At 35.8% G+C, this 18,032-nt stretch overlaps 1 protein-coding gene and 1 long non-coding RNA gene across 2 annotated transcripts in view; one reads left to right on the top strand and one right to left on the bottom strand.

Annotated features, from left to right (window-relative positions):
* Window positions 1–1,033, bottom strand: part of Wdr33 (WD repeat domain 33) — a 30,587-nt gene extending 29,554 nt beyond the window's left edge. Inside the window, exon 1 of the mRNA XM_071595131.1 lies at window positions 229–1,033. Coding sequence (XP_071451232.1) covers window positions 229–489 — 261 coding nt within the window. The 5' untranslated portion in view covers window positions 490–1,033. The remainder of the gene's footprint in view (window positions 1–228) is intronic.
* An 11,618-nt stretch (window positions 1,034–12,651) lies between these two features.
* Window positions 12,652–18,032, top strand: part of LOC139696741 (uncharacterized) — a 256,202-nt gene continuing 250,821 nt past the window's right edge. The window contains exon 1 of the long non-coding RNA XR_011702650.1: window positions 12,652–12,763. This is a non-coding gene — a long non-coding RNA (uncharacterized lncRNA). The remainder of the gene's footprint in view (window positions 12,764–18,032) is intronic.

Consider the following 18,032-nt stretch of genomic DNA (forward strand, 5'->3'; position numbering starts at 1 on the left):
CAAGTTTTTGAAATGAGGAACTTGAATTTCCCTCATTATACACATACAATAAATCTCGGAACTAATATGAAACAAGCAGACGACCCTACATAAAAAAATTCTAGCGAAATACTCATTACTCTAGGTTAGATGTGATTGCCTTCAGCTCAGGTTGTCAGATATAATCCAAATATTTTCAAACAAATTCCATGGGGCCCTAAAGCTAACATGCCCAGAAACCTTACAAACCTCGAGCATCTTGATGAGAGAGGAATTATAGTCGACAGTCTTTCGCATTACACTCTTCCTCAATCTTTTACCGTCAAATTCATTGTCGGGGCCAGGCCTTGGATAAGGACGGTAAGGCTGGTAATGGTAATGCATTCTTCTTTGATTACCACCTGCACCTCCATCAAATGGTGGTTGATATCGTGGTGGAGGCATAAAGCCCGTGGGAGGAGGTACACCCATATTCGGGAGAGGTGGGGGTGGTGTATGAAACTGCATCATCTTGGCCTAATGCTTTTAAAGATCTCTAATTTAAAACAAGCGCATGGGGTCAACAAACCCAAAACATTGGCTGCCTTAATTTACAGATTTGGATCAAAAACTAGGTACTACGCTAAGGAACAAAATAAGATATGACTGGTTTGGAAGACTAACAACTTCATAACAATGAACAGGACCAAGTTGACGCAACGTTAAACTATAAAATTTAACCCATTGACATAGACATTTAAACAATTTCGCTTATCACTCCTGACATTTACTAACTATTCAATTAAATAATTTTAACAAAATAAAGAGAAAATTGACAATTTCAAAACTAGGTTACTTGAACGTACAATGATGTAGAAAAACCTTCATGCTACATTAAATCCCAAGTCATACTCTCTACCCAATTACATAACAGTCTCGATAGCACAGATTAAATAAAAAATACACCATATAGAGATGGATTCCATTTAAAACATTACAGTACAAAAATAGTCTCAGGCAATTTTCTTTCTAGCTGATCGATTTGGCAAGTCCGCCATCTTTTACCCCGCTTAATCTCCTGTTGAGACAAAATTAAAATGGATGCCGTTACCTAATTATGGTGTATGACAATAGATGGCTCTTGTATATCAGTAATAAAAACAAAATAGTTCCGAATTTTGCTCGCAGACAATTTCAGCGCGTTTGATTTAAATATTTGAGCGTACGTCTGTTTGATTTTGGTTTTTCCGGATATTAAACGAAGCAATGTTGGAAAGGTAAACTTATTAAATAGCACATGACTTGGTGAATATTACAGCAACAAACTCCTTTTCGTAAAATGCATATTCGCATGAAAAGGTTCAAATTTAGTTTGTAATAGGTTATAAAATTCATATGAATTAATAGTGATTGAAATTGCTTCATAGAAATACTCTGGCCTGGCATTTCTAACAATATTATATAATTATATAAATAGGCTTGTATGCTCTATGTGAAACAATGCGCAAAATTATATCTGATTCATTCCAGTTACCCCATTGTATACAGGACGAAGATTCTCTGTACGAGGATTTTTTCCCGAAGAATAAAGGAGGGAGCAATTTCCCTTTACACCAGAAGGTTTCTTTTCCCCATTTGTGAGATATTACTGTATTATACAATGCAAAATTATAGAATAAGGTTGTTTTGGAACAAAGTTGTTTGTCGATTATACGTATCCCAATTTACTGAGTTTCCCAATTATTCGAGATGCAAATTTGCCCATTCAAGTATATATTTACATGGCATATAAATTGCTTTTGTGGTAACAGAAAAGCCAGCTCAACTCAGGGTAAACATAAGTCGAAATTCTGCTGTAGATTCGATCTTTAGTTGCATGAGAATTTAATTTTCTATTTTATCATCTCTACAATGCCAGGAAATAATTGCAAGGCCTTTTTTTCACAAGAATAAGCTTTCAACGCAACTGCCTAAAATTTTCTGTACGACCATGTCATTGGATACAAATCCATTTTTCTCGTCCACACCCTCCATACCTTGAATCTTTGGGGAAAATGTCCTTAGCTTGAACTGGTTGACACAAAGGTTTGAAGTTATAATACTTATCCCCGGGAAAAATATCAGCTTTTGCGGAGGAACTAAGTGGGGTTTTCCTATAAGTTAGCCTATATAAAACTGATATAGGATGTGTCGATCATGTGCACCACTGATGAAACAAGTAATAATTATTAAATATCTTCAAAACCACAATTGGAGAAGTAAATTCAGAATCTGCGTACATTATTGACTTAAAAATAGAATGCTGATATTGATATTTCCGTGTACTTTAGGTAGGTGGAAACGAATTAATGCTCACCAGAAAATCATAGAGGCCCTCTGCCTTAAAAATGTTCTTAAATTAATTTTCTGTTGACCATATAAACCAAATATGTGAATGGATGGATTCAGGTATTTTATGATAATTTCATGAAGAGTAAGTTCCCAGTGCAGTATAAAATTTAGACAAAATGGCATTAAGCATTTCTAAGGCTAGGCAACAATCTAAGCAACCTGGATGAAAGCAAATAATTTTTGGTGACATAATGGCATTTAATCCTATATAATTCAGTTCACTTTTTCAGCTTAGCCTACATCAGGGAGCACATGATAATTATAAATGAAACTACAGATGACAGGTTTTATATAATCACTTTGAATACCTAAAAAAAACAATCTAGTTGCCAAGAGAATAAAAAAAATATCATTGAGTAATTGGGCTGAGCATGGGACAAGACTAAACTAGCTGCCCTCATTAAAATTTTACTATAAAGATTATATTGAGAACGGTACAATATTTGTGTGCAATAAAACTGGAACAATACATTGTCTTCTAAAATGAAACCAGGAAGGAGAGGACAAATTTGAAAAAAAATTCTGAAATACTTTTGAATTTCCCAAAATGTCTCCCATTTCATACAAAAAATAATGGGAAATGGAGGAATGGCAATGGATTGCAGGAAATGTCTTAAAGTTGATGGTAAATTTATTGAATGATGAAGTGATAAAAATTATACTGTAGAGAAAGGAGATTACAGGAAATATGGAGCTATGTAAAATATCCCACCACAGACTATGCATACTATGAAGACCTCAACAGTGTGTTAAATAGCAAGGCAAAATGATGAATGATCTTATGTTTTTCTTGCCTGCATTGAACGTAGCGGCAATGAAGCAAGGAAGACCATCTAAACAATTGATTTCCAGAAATCTCTTGGGATAAGTTTACAAGAGGCATTTTAAAAATGTGTATTTCAAAAACTTTTAAAAGACAGAAATTGAGGTCACTACAATTATAAATCAGCTATAGATATAGTGCCATTGATTTTAGTTTGTTTCATCATATTAATTCAGTTTTTATTAGGTCAAAAATCTAGGAAGGTAACATGCTTACAGATACTTTATTGCCCCCTCTATAATCATAATCTCTATTCAGCTATGCCGTTGAGATATCCATGTGGATGCCTTCAATCAGTACAGTGATGCAATAGGATGATGAGTGAATAAAAATGGACAACGGTAAATTTAAAATATAGTATTTTCAAAGTTCAGCTCAAAATACTCATAAATAGAGTTCAGTAGGTTGGTGCACAACCATTTTTAATGATATTTTTTAACCTTATGCAGTTTACTGAGCATGCCAGGCTTGGTATCATGTTGAGTGATGTTATTGCCAAGTTTTTTGATCGATAATAGGCCTAAGATGGCCTATACTGGTTTCTATCCAGATTGTGTTTGGATCTTGTGTCATGTGAATGAGCTGATGACCACTGTGGGTGTATATGAAGGTTTAATTTAATATGCATGAGGCTGCATAGCACAAACAGACTGTAGGTATATAAAATTTTCAGGTGCATGAATATAGGTCTGCAATGCTCATGGGGCCCAGAATTGCTAAGAATCCTTATTGTCTTTTTATGCAGAATAAGTATTTTCACAGTTTGATGACCATTCTCCCAGAGTCTGAGGCCATAAGTAAGTTTGCTTTGAAAGAAAGGAAAGTAGGCTACTCTCATTTAGTCTTGCAGGTTTTAGGTCTCCTTAACAAGTACAAAGCCCTGGAAAAATTTTTATCGACTTGAAACATGTGAATTACAAGTTAACTTCCCTTTAATATTGAAACCTAATAGCTTTACAGGATAATCTGTTTCATTAGCACTTTTAAAACAGCAGTGGCAGTAGTATTTGGGGAAGGCAACCAACAGCTGAGGTCATTTGTGTCATTGGGGATGGACAGGAAAGGATGCAGGGTGAAGAGAAACCCGGCATCGGCATTAGTCTACTCATAACGAAAGGCGCAAAGGGGTCTGCAGCTTAACTTCCCATGCGACGGATGGCATACTCACTCAAAATGCTCTCGACAAAGTACCTCAAGTAGGGATAGGGATACCGCTGAAAAATATGTGCCTCCGCCGGGATTCGAACCTGGGCCCTCTGGGTGGGAAGCCAGTACATTAGCCACCACAATATCCTGATCCCATTAAAATGGCATATAAGGTATTTATTTTTAGTTTCATTCAAGACGAGCTAGTTGGCTGTAAACCAATATTTTGCTTCTATTTGTGAGTGTGCTGGAAGGGGCTTCTCATCACTAGAGGTGCTAGAATTGATGATGGAGTAAATAGTTGGGAATATGAACTAGGCAGTAGATGAATATTTTGTTAAAGAAAAAAATACAGTGGTATTATTTTTTAAGTAATTTGTTCAAATATATAAGCATCATTTTCTTGACAAAAGCAATCTAAAATTTTCACAACACATTTTTGCACATAAGCCTTCTGAATTACCCAAGGTGCCTCAGCTCTCATTGCCTCATCTAATTGAGGCTCAATCATAATTAAAATGCATGGTGCTCAGAAGGTTATTTTTCTCTTGATGTTCAATTACACATTTGTGAACACGAATGAAATGCTGCCGATAGATCCCCATCTTCCATCTTCGATTACCACCCTTCAGGTCATCTCAATTTGATGGAAAGGAGTGAAAAAATTCTACTTGAAAATGATTATCTTCAGGAGTGGTAGTTACCAATACATTGCACAGGTAAATATATTTAAGAAACATGCAGTTTGTTCTTGCTTAATTATTTCAGAGATACTTGAAAGGTTGGGATCACACTTGACTTTGGTATTATGAAGTTGGCAGAATTGACTCTCCCGGTTAAGATTCTGTGTGGGGTTAATTGTAACCTGAAAAAGATTGTGAACATTCGTAAAAAATTGTTCTTCGCCAGAATGGCATCTGAAGCATGTGCACAAAATTCTTTTGCCTTGGGGTACGGTATCTGGGGAATGTGAACACATTCTTTTTCCTTGGGTTTGGCTGAGAGTCTACCTTTTACAGACTTAAATCAGTCTCACATTTGCAAGCCTTGAAGAAGAGCAATAGCTGCAGGTTTACCATGGATGACAAACTGCAATGTAAATGGGCGGAGAAGTGTATATATTTTCGTCCAATTTGATTGCACTAACTAATTTTAGATATTGAACATGTTGAAATTCCATCAATCAACTACAATGTTAATATCATGGACTTAATGTGATAAATAATCCTTGATATGTGTTTATGTAGTGCTAAATTAAGACTCACTGATAGTACACTGGGCATAATGGTGGGCTCCTGACTGAAGGGCTGGGGTTGGATTCTGATTTATGCCTCTGAACACCCTTAGCTTCACCCATGCTTCTGATTTTATGGGTACCAGATGATCCTGGGAAAGCACATGTGGCACAGGGAAAGGAGCTGGTCTCCTATCCTTATGTGTGAATTTCACATTGCAGTTATCTAAGTACACAAGCTAGGTGAGCTCTACCCTTACTTATCAAACCAACCTTCAGGTTCATAACTGTGCTTGTTTTAATAGTTGATGGCCCCTGCTTATTTAATTTGTAAAATTTAAATGAGCAAACAATATGATAGTAAAATAAAATCCATTAAGTGAGGAATGAATTAATGAATAAATGACTTATATTTACATTACAAGTTTTTCAGATGCCTTGCCAGTCTTTCGACCATCATGGTTTAGGAGTACAACTAAAGAGTTCTCTTCCTCTCCCACTATGCTTCACTTCATTCTCCAATGGTCTATTTAGTCTGTTTATGGAATTATGTCACTTCCCTCCAGTTCCTGCTATTGTTTCGTCATGTCATATAACTTTTTTCCCTTCTTTGATCTATTGCACAGATTTTTATTTAATTTTATGAATTCAGTTGTGCTAATTCACTCTTTTACAAATGTTCAAAGGTTTTCAATTTGATACATGGTAAGATCATTCTCTAAAAATTGAAGATGATGTTTATTATCTGTACAGCCATGCAAGATAGATGTCACAGTATAAAAATGAATCCATCTATGCAAAAACATAAAGTTATCATATTTGGATAACCCAAGTAAAGTTGTTGAGACATCATCCATTTACAAGGCATATAAGATGTATCAAAGCAAGTGAACATATATAAAATATAATTATCACAATCTAGTGAAATCATGAAGACGTCCAACCACAAATGAAAAGAAGCATGAAGTGTATCAAGTAAAAACATATATATTGATTGCAAATATAGATGGCTCAGCTGATCAATTCTTTTTTGATATATCAAGAGAGGTGGAAAAATCAAAACTTTCAGGCAAGGCACGTATTAGCTATTCTCATCATTCAGGCCAAAAGGTTATACATTATATTAGTAATGAAATCTTAAGTATTGTCTAGTAAATAGCTGTTTAGTCAGGGTGTTTACAGTAAGAACATGAATCACTATATTTTGTGGTAATATTCAATTGGTAGTGGTAATTGATGAGCGATTTGCTCTGAGAATATGAAGTTGAAAATACAACCAATCGGAAGGATGGCCATGCATCAGCAATCGCGACAGTCAATTACACTTCAACACAATTGCTTTCTGATGCCCTGATGATAATTTCTCTGAGCAATTCTTGCAATTAATGCCAACATATAAGTCATAGATTTTCATATGTTAAACAACCCTTTTGTTGCTTAATCAGTTGCAGTTCATCTCTTCAAGAAATCCTAGTTTCTCTAAAAGTTCTTTGATTCAATTTAGAAATCATATTTCTGTAAGATAAGTGTAGACTCATGAGACAAAACAGGTTATGACCAAAGACATATCAGTCTGCCAAGGTCATCTAAGTTAGTGAAAGTTTCAATTATTATTATTATTACTTTTTATTTGCCCAGAGATCACAATACAAAAATACCAGGTGGGTGAAGTATGTACATGATATAAGGCACGTCAATGAGGAGCAAAGACACAGGCTCAGTTAAGATACATAAAAGAATGATGAAGCTGTTTGCACATTAGGCCAATATATCTGTTGCATAGATATATTGGCTTAATATTGGTGGGCAACATGATAGCTCAATCCATGATGATGAAGTCAAAGAGTAATACAAATATGTACTACCCATATTCAAGGATGAATGAATTCAATATTGTAAAAGTAAGGAGAGGGGCTATATTCTTACCAAAAGGTGGAAAAACTACAGTTATCAACCTGAGGTTGGATTGATTGGTGAGGATAGAGCTCACCTAGCACTAAACCAAACGGCAAGTAAAATTCACATATTAACACGGCATTAAGGGGGTCAAGTTCCTTTCCCTATGCCCCTTATGGCTTCCTAGGAAGATCTAGTGCCCAAAAAAATACTCAGATTGAGTGAAAATGAGTAATTCATTAAAAATGTAAAAGCTTAAGTGCACAGAGGCATTGAAAACTCTCTGCAGTCCAGCACTCTTACCCACTGGACTACCAAGTCTCAACTCAAAGGATAAGAAACCAAAAATATTAACACCAGCAGGTACTAAGCTACAATTAAATATAGCTAATATGAATATAATTATATAACAATAATTAGGGAGTTAATAGGAAAGCAATTTTAAAGTTAATGGGGAATTCATTAAATCAGTTAGGTTTCCAAATAATCAAGCTTTAGTTTTTCAGTCAGCCAAGGGGTTGCAGGCATTGCTGAGTGCTTTGCAAAGCCATTGTGATGGGTATGGGATGAGGATGAACAAATGAAACAAAGGTAATGCAATTTTTGAGAAAGAGAAAAGATAAGTTAAATATAAAAATAGGTACTCATAAACTTGAGCAGGTTGAACAGGTTATGTACCTCACAAGTGGCCTGTACCAAAATGATCAGAGGATTGGGGATATAAGAAGAACTGTGTCAGACATAATGACTTTCATGAGGAGGAGGGAATGGATGACAGGGATATTGAGCATGGATGTTAAGAAAAGGTTTGTCAAAACATTTATATAGAGTGTTGTTATATACGGCACATAAACATGGTCATTGAAGCAGGATGATAAGTGTAGATTGGAGGCTTTTGAATAGTGGGTTCAGATATGGATGGAGAGGGCAAAGCGGACAAAAAGGAAAACAAGTGAAGACATTCTAGGTAAGGTGGGGAAGGAGAGGAGATTGTTGGTAGAAATCAAAAGGAGGCAGGAAAAATGGATGCAGATCATTGTGATTGATGATGGAATGCTGAGCACTGTGATACGAGGGGAGGACGTTGGGCAAACCAAATTATCATTGTACATTTGTATAGCCTGTGTCTATCCCAAACCTACCCTAATTGGTAGGTCACGAATAATAATGATGATCACATTTATTTGACTAGAGATTGGATTCGTATACCATAATATAGAATGCTTCACAAAACTTTGCCATACAGTATCATAATTAATTTATACTTGTTAAAAGTAAATATTCATTGACAGAATAATGTACCTTGGATTGTAGGATTATATATATAACTTATGTTCTCAATTGGTTGCAATGTTTTTTGGGTAATTTCTTGGAATATATGCCATAATAACACAATATTAACATTATAACACAATAAAAACACAATAACATTAATAACAAAATCTTTATTAATTCAGTATAAATGATTTGTATATGTGTGGAAGAAGTGAAAATTTTTTGAGTAGCCTAATAATTCCGCTTCATTTGAATTTATGGAGTAATAGTCTGTCACATAAAGTACATGCATTTGAATAACTTCTGAAAGAGATATTGATTCTCATGAATTTTACTCTTTGAAGTTGTTTGTGTGAGTATCTAGCAAACAATTTTGATGATTTATTTTTAGTCCATTTGGGGTTTCAAGATTATTTCATTCCATACTGCTATGCCAATATTTTTCCCACGGATGTCCATTCAGGTATTTCAATCTCTCACATTATAAAATATAATCTCTACATATGAACATATACATGCATGGGTATATGTTACTTCAAACATGGTATTTTTATTACTAGTAATAATTATTTCCTGATTCAACCATCTCAGATGATTCAGAAAATAATTGTCTCTCAAGCCAAGTGATACAGATATCTGTTTAAATGAAGTCATTACATCTTAATAGTTGTTTTACTAATGTAAGCATTATAGCATGATATGAATAGCAGTGATAAAAATATGGAGTGCAGTTATACAAGGTTTTCTTAATTTAACCTCTACAGATTATTGAATGGATGGTCATTTTGGGATTCAAACATTTTTCCAAAACTGAGGTTTCTGAAATGGGGTAGTGCTATATTTAGAAAAATATTGTTTGTCAATTTCAGAGTTTCTCAGGATTTATTATGGATTACATATGAATTATGAAAACATTTTTATTTTGGAATTAAATTTGAAAATGCAGAACTTATGATGTTATGACAATATTGAGTGTAGTGAAATTAGAGGATATGAAGTGACAGAAGGAAAGAGGATATATAGATGTTTTAGGGCTGTGCGAGATAGAATGGAAGGATTGTGGGGATTACTGGAGGAATAGTTATAGATTAATGTACAGCAGAGGTGAAGAGAGCCAGTGAGTAGTGGCAATAATATGAGTAGAATAAAAATGTTGGAAGAAGCATAGTAAACATGGAGCGAGCAACTAATAGAATATTACTAGTGGAAGTGAAAGCAGAACCAACAAATTTGGTCATTTTTTAGGGATATGTAAATGCTACCAAGCAATCAAAAGGAAGGAAGTGGATACGGTTTATGAGTTAGCAGTCATAATTGCTGGTGTTCCAGGGGGGAAACATTTGATAGTGATGGGGGATTGGAATGCAATGATAGACGACGGAAGAGATGGTAGTGGTAATATACTATGGTAGAGGAACAAGAAATGACTGCAGGGAGGAAGAACTAAATTCTGTTGGAGATAGAAGTTAATTACAATGGATACAAGGTTTAGAACTACAAAAGGCATTGGTACACATGGAAAATGCTGGGTTACTCAGAAAGGTATCAGTTAGACCATATTATGGTTAGGCACAGATTTAAGAGCAACGTGATCAATTTGTATCTCCCAGGAGCAGATGTTGACTCTAATCACAATTAAGTAGTCATGAAGAGTCATGTCCAATTCAAAGAGATATGGCAGGGGAGAAGGATTAGGTAATGGAATTTAGAAGAATTGACTGGATTGAAAAGTAAGGAGTTAAGTACTGTTGAAGAAAAATTATATCAAGTAAGAGATCAAAATCCACAAAAAAACTACAGGAACTGTTGTTAGGAAATAATGATAATAATAGATTTTCTTTGCCCAGCGATTGAGTGGTTAAAACTGTTACACTTGATATAAGACACGTCAGGGGAAAGTAACAAAATATATACATGGATACAAGACACATATCAGGCATTATCAAGAAATTCAGCGATTGAATAAAACATTTTTAATTTTAAGAATCTAAGTAGATTCACTTTGAATGCAACCACACTTTTTTGGGGTCTTAATCTCGGCTGGGAGTTTAGTATAAAGTTGAAGGCCCATAAAAATTGGGCCAGCACCTGCATTTTTTGTACTTACATATAAAACATGCAGCTGTTTATTCTGCCTAATAGAATATTTATGGATATGGCTATCGGGAAAGGACAAGGAAACCATGTATTACGGTTGATATGATCAGAAAGATAGATTAGATAAGAAAATGAAAGAATGTTAATAGAGTTAGGTAGAAAGAAGTATAAAGAGTTGACTAATACATTGAGATGGGTAACAAATAGATTAAAAGAAGTGTGGCAGAAGACGCAGAATATTTACAGCTTCCTAATATTCTTCCATAATTGTGACTTTCCAGCAAAAAGGCTCATGGTTCAGTTTTCTAACATTCAGTTTGCAACTTGATCAAATAACCTTTAGGAAGTAGGGTGGAAAGTGTGACTATTTAAGTTTTTTATACCGGTCCATCTACAAAATCATATGTACCCAAGTATAATTGACTTGGGAGAGATCATGAGATGAAGGCTAAGAAAATCATTTTGCCTAGTCAGTGCAGGGTGTATTATTTCGGCCACAAAGTCCAAATTCAAAAGAATTCTTTCAAGATATATCCAAAAGAATTCTTTCTTTCTGTTTCTGATATATCTTGTTTAGCAAAGAGTGAATTGATGTCAGTCAAAAAATAGGTTAACCAGCCGATTACTCTTGCAAGGATAAAAAAGGGCATGTTTGAAATAATTCATGAATAGCCCTGGGTAATTTGGTATACATTTTAAAACTGAGACTTTCGTTGATTAAGCATTTTTTATTATGCCAATCCTAAAAGTGAATGACTAAGGAGGTACACATATTATGTGTACTAACAGATAGGTACATATACAGGAATTTGGTAGAAATATGGTAAAATATTATGTCTACTGCCAAGGCAAATCTGAGCGTAAGGAAGAGCTGGAAAAGAACGAAAATCAACTTTCCAGAACATGAGCAGGAATGGGATGATAGAAGTAAACATTTTAAACCTGTTGTTGGCAGAATCATTTTATTTATTCCTCTCTGTGACATGTGTTAAGGATTACATGGGAAAAATGTGGTCCTGGTTTAATTTGGGCAAATTGAGAGATCTCATATAATTTATTGAATGAGCCAAGTGTTTGAGAAGACTGGCTGATTCAAGGTACTCTATGATCGCTTGAATGTAAGCAGTCTATTCCTCTGATGTTTTGGCAACACTGATGGTCCGGAAGAACATTAGAGGCACTTACATGTTGGTTGATTTATTTCCTTCTTTGATGGAATTAAAATGCACTACATTAAAGTATAAGCGATTAATACAATTTAGTATCAAATGAAAACACTTCAGAGAATCATAAAATGTGAATGCTCCAGTCCAGAGTCACACTTCTTAACTAAATACAGTCAAAATCATACTGCTATATGGAAATTCAATCGAATATTAACAAGTAGATCCTTAAGACACAAAACTTCCATTGGTACAGTGCGGGTATTTTGATTGGAGTTAAAACGTTGTAACTATATATACTAATAATTCTGGCCAATAGTACTAGTATACTCGTTGACGGCAGGTCTTCGAATATTCTTCTTTCACAGTAAAAATGCAAATGAACATTAAACTATATTTTAAAAAATTCCCATTTAAGATAATGCCAGACAGGATATAAGTAAATTAGAGATATCAATATCTATATGCTTTTTTCTGCATGAAAGAAATATCGAAAAAATAAAGCATAGTTGAGCAGAAATAAACGAGGTATTTGTAAGCAATATTTTGAAAGTTTCGGTGGCGGTCTCTATTGGGTGAAAATGCAGTCAAGTACTTTATCGTTACTCATATGTTCTCTTCTAGCTCCGTAGCTGCTTGTTGGAAGATTTTCATTCAGTCATGGCCGAAGCTCTTGTTAGGTGAGCGACGTAGGTGTTAAACCTTATTCAGTGCGAAAGTGTTTGTTTTGTGCTACGAAAATTGTGTTGGTGTGTTTATTACCATCTGGATTATTTCAATGTAAGTACATATTTCAATTCATTTAGTGGTAAACCTGGCCCTCCGAATAATAGTGGTTTTAAGAAATGCAACCATAGTTATTTAATTATTATTGGAGGGTTAAAAACGACCCTACCCTGCGGTTTTGAAAATTGTGCGGAAAAACTTTTAAACATTAATTTCAGTTACATTTAATTACAAATTTTATAACCTCTTTGGGATTTAATTGAGCGATCCTTGCAAATGTTTTGTTGTTTATTGCTGTGTATTTTCGATTCTAATTTCAATTGAATTCATTGCCCTCCAGTTAACGTTACCGCCAATATTGCTGATGTAGATAGCGCAGTAGAGTATTTGCGTCATGTTTTCTTTTCACGTATCTCCCCTTTTCTGTCTGTATCCTGAATACCTAAGAATTTCGAGGACTCTTCTGCCCTTCATTAATTAAGTCCTTGTTTTAATTTATACCGTATGTGACCGGCTAGTATATAGCATGGTTGTTTTGCATTACGCTTAGCACTGTTAATTTATTCGTGATAGTCAATTTAATGCACTTGCGTCTATGCTGGATTACTTCAAACACATTTTAATAACGGGTTATATAATGCCTTTAAAGGGCCTAAAAAGTTGTTTGACAATTGCAATTCCTTCTGTTTAGACCGACAGATTATACATATTTTACACAACCCACACCTGTATCTATTATAGAACTAAGGTCCTCATCATAATTAGGATTTTCATCGTAAGTTGTAGGAGTTCGATTTTGGTATAATGAAAAACATGAAATGTATATATTTGCCGCACTGAATTAGAAATACAATCTGTTGGGGTAATTAGCCAAACATTACCTTTTTGAAGCACTGTCATCGCTTTTTTATTGGTGTGCTATAATGATTGAATTAGGATCGTTAACGTACGCCCTGAATGTGTGGCGACAAATATGTGTGTTAAATGAAAATTTTGCAATTATTATCGATAGTATCATATCATCACTTCCTTATTTATGTACCGTAAAAGTTCATAAAACTGGTCCATTGCCGTTTTTGTTGACGGTGTAGCTTATGGGAATGATATTGTTTCTGAATCTGAAAACATGCCCCACCGGGTTGTCATTGGTTTGTTTTAAGTTTGTTGCAAAGAATATCCGAGAATTTGAAATTTTGCAAGTACTAATGTTTGTTTTATGCTGCCGGGAGGTGTTTGGTTGCAAGTATGCGCTGTGGGATGAGAAATCCGTTCATACCACCTTTCAAATTGAGATCATTTTGTCCACTGATAGGAAATAATATTGATAAGAGATAAATGCTCATATATGCGATGATATTTTCGTAACTATTTTGAGGCAAATGGACAACAATGCAGCCGGCCGGCGTTACAGGCAGCCCTCCTTCCCCGAATTATGTAATCAGGCGAGCAAAAGCGAATGTTGTCCTTAATTTCCCTTTCTGTCTGTATTCCAACTCTTAAGCTTCTATGCTCATTGATGATTCCAAGGGTTTCTTTCAGGCATTAGATAGGCTTAAAAGGAAAATTCTCGTCCAGGAAGGAGTCCACTTGTGCCTATTTCCAAATGTGCACGATAACTTGAATGGAGCAAGCACCATCACGTCGTGAATTTCGATGGAATAAGTCCAATGAATAGTGGAAATCGCTTCTGCCATGTCTCTTCCAATGCTTATTTAATGTTTCCAAATTTAGGGCATCGAAAACCGTATGATAGGCTGAAATTCTCACGGCCCCGAATTTTTTGGGAGGATGACAAAGGTGTTTTTTCTGATCTTACGAACTGAATTGAAAATATCACTGTTTTTTCGGAGGTTTGACAAAATTTCTACGTGTAAACATTGAGATTTGGAGATGAAAACATGGACGCTTAGAACCCTAATCGGTGGTTTCCAAACTGCGTCGCGGCTCCTTTGATGTTGAAATGCGTCATACGTAGGAGACCTCGTTGAGTGAAAAAGGAACACAGAAAAATTTGTGTAAAAAATTCCTCTTGCGGTTACACTTTGCCGCTGTTGGAGTGAATGCGTGATTTCTTTTCCGCGATTGATTAATTAATGTCGGCGTATACAGCTCAGTGATTTTTGATTTTTTTTATCATTACATTTGCCACGAAACATTTCTTTTCACAGGAATGGATTTATTTAAGAGGCGCTGTTCGTTTTCATAATTATTCATTCGTGTGCATGTGAATACTTATTCCTCTCGGAGTATATGGGGGGGGGGGGGGGGAAGAACGTGAATGTGCAAGTAAGGATAATTTTGATCCTGATAAAAAGTGCTCGGAGGAGAATTCTCGGAAATATTCACATTTTTCTATAACCTTTTACCAAGGCTATGTAATAATATCGTAGATGAAGAGATATGCACGGCTCTTAGGCAAGTCAGTTTCGGGACAAGGCCCACGGTTTGCTCGTGGCGTTGAACCCTGTTTGTGTGTAACACGCAGGATATGATCACTACAAGGGTGAGGCGTGTGTAATATTCTCCTAAATTTCCGCAAATAAGCATGCCTTCCTGAAGTGTACTCCTCAGTACATTGCTATGTGGAAGTAAAAAGTATTTGGGTATGCCAGAAGAAGCATACACGTCGAATAAATGAGTGGAACCTATGATCTATTATTTTAGTTACCTAAGTACCCTGCAAGGCACCGATAGATAGATAGATAGATAGATAGTGGTCTTTATTTGGGCGAAATTGAGACCAAATGGTCCCTTCTTCCATTTAACCGATAGGGTGTGTGGCAGGGGGTGAATAGACATCAGACTAATTTTGACCCAAATATGACCATACAGTGGGCGGACAATGGCATATTGGGTCTATTGGAGGGGTGTTCGTGGTAAATAAAAGGGTATTAGTTTAAGGAGTGAGTTGGTCATGAAAGAATGTCGGTTGGATGTTCCAGTCATATAGTTTGCTAGAGTGTGCCAAGTCTATTTGATGATGTTGAGAGAATGGAAGTTCATGCCTCATCCATATAGTACGTAATACTCTTCTTTAGTTGCAAATCACTTGCACCTCAATCAAAATTAAGAAAATCAACTGAGCAAACCAAAACGAGAGAAGATAAAGTTTTTGAGAGGTAGCGAGAGACGAAGAAGGCCATTGGGGGTCGAAGATGTTGCCATGTTAAGGGATATTAGGGGTCTCAGTAAATGAAACAAAATATGAAATTGGCAGAGTCTAAGGAAGCGTTCAAGGGTAGAACAGCTAGGAAGAAATCGGTTTAAAATAGTAATCTTCCTTTAGTATATTAAAATCATGCTTTTTTTGTATCTGTTTATTCCGAAAGGGAGAGGCGCACACGTATAATTGGGATGGGGATGCTGAAAGAGCCGACGGTTTAGTTAAATTAGCAAAAAATATGGCAAATGGACATCACGTGAAAGAGATATGAATGCGACACAATCGGGTGTTGAAGCTGGATAGGTAAAGCTCTGACTTTTTCTTAGTCTCTTTGAAAAATTTCCCGCGAATTCACTGCACTCTTTGCTTCCTCAATCCACCCGTCGGCGGGTTAAACCATTGATCCATTCATCAGCGAAAAGGACAAATGCGATATAGTGAGTTATATTTTTGTCCGACACTTCCTCACGCACAAACTATCGGGGTACGTATTTCTTTTGTGTTCTCTACGGATCCTCGGAAAGTGGTATGGCGAAACCAATGTCTTGTCGGTAGCTTTTATAGCTCATTTTCGTCGATAAATTACGCGACCGTTTTCTCGGCATTTACGAGTCTCCGGGAGAGGGTAGCCACCGTTGTCGACGGCGACTTCTATATGGAAAACCAAGCAATTACCGAACAATTGGCGAAAATTTTTGGAATCGATTTGGATTTCAATATTCTTTGGGGAAAAATTTTCCGGGAAAAGAGTTGAGGGCCATTTAGCGAAGGGATGAACAGTACTTCAGGGGAAATGATATATTTGAATTTTTTTATCAAAAGTGGGAACAATTGGACGAAATCAGGGCAAGGTTATGTTTCTGAAAACAAATCAACAATCGGTATCGATGTGTTTTGTGCCTAGAGGAGGCATTTTTACGACGAAGTTCACTCTCATGGAGCGACAATTACATTACATATTAAATCTCTTGTAGAAATTGGAAGGGTGTCTCTTTAGCAATGATGTTGAAAATGTATTATTACCCTCATCGCACTACGGTAGGTGAGATCATGTCAATAAAATTAGAGAGATCAAGTGTAGAACAGATAAATTTAAGACTTGATGTTTTCCACGAACAATAAGGGATCAGAATAACATTGTCCGACTGCGGTAGGGGTAAAAATATTCGGGTCAAAATTAGTCTGGCGTGTATTCACACCCTAGCGGTGGCTTTCAGGGTACTAAAAATACTCAAGACCTTATGTAAACAAATGGTAAATATTTAGAATTTTAAAGTTTATTCGTTATTATTGAATTTTATTTGATGGTGCATTCAAAGCAATTTGTTATTAATTCTTGAATGTGTAAGAAACTGTACGATATTGAGGAAATTTAAATTATATTTTTGGTAATTGATATGGAATCAGGCTTGATGCGGTGAAATTGTTTCAAAATTATAAAAATATACGTTTATAATAACTTTTTTATCATGTAGAATATTGCACTAATGACGGAACACGTGCGTGGAAGGGTGAACTAGCCCATGCCTAATAAAAGTACGATTGATAACCTAACCGAGATGAACATCGGTAATGGATGGTTTTTTTATTCGGTAATATACCGGTTAAGGTAGTTATCATAAATATTTATAATATAAATTCATTATTTCCCCTGTTGAGACCAAATAAAAGTTTTAAGGGAGCAGATTAACGCATTGCCCTGTCACGACACGGAAGCAGGATGTGAAGGTAGCGGGCGCGGAGGTTTAACAAAAAGAAATACCACCACAAGTAGTCCCACCTTCACACTAGTTTGTAATGCCATTGGGAATTGCAAACCTAATTTGCAGTTCCGTGCTAACTCCGAAAGCTTTCCAAATATCCCCTTGCATAACCCTGAAAGCATTGTATGTAAATTGAAAGAGTCTCTTACGTTCTGTTTTGACAGATGTAATGTCTCCCTCGTAGAATTTAAAAATCACTCACACAATTCGAACATTTGTGACGATTTGGGGTATTTTTAGAGGCACGTACGTGCAATTTGCGATTATAGTATCCTGATTTTCGCGCTGGAAGCAGTTCGTTTGTATCACAGGTTCGACTTCGTCGCTTTATAGTGATAGACCCCGATAAGTTGATCGACCGTCGCTGAGGAAACCAACGTTGCTGCAGTCTTCGCTG

Source organism: Hetaerina americana, unplaced genomic scaffold (genome assembly GCF_022747635.1).
Source record: "Hetaerina americana unplaced genomic scaffold, ioHetAmer1.1.p SCAF_7, whole genome shotgun sequence".
Lineage (NCBI taxonomy): Eukaryota > Metazoa > Arthropoda > Insecta > Odonata > Calopterygidae > Hetaerina > Hetaerina americana.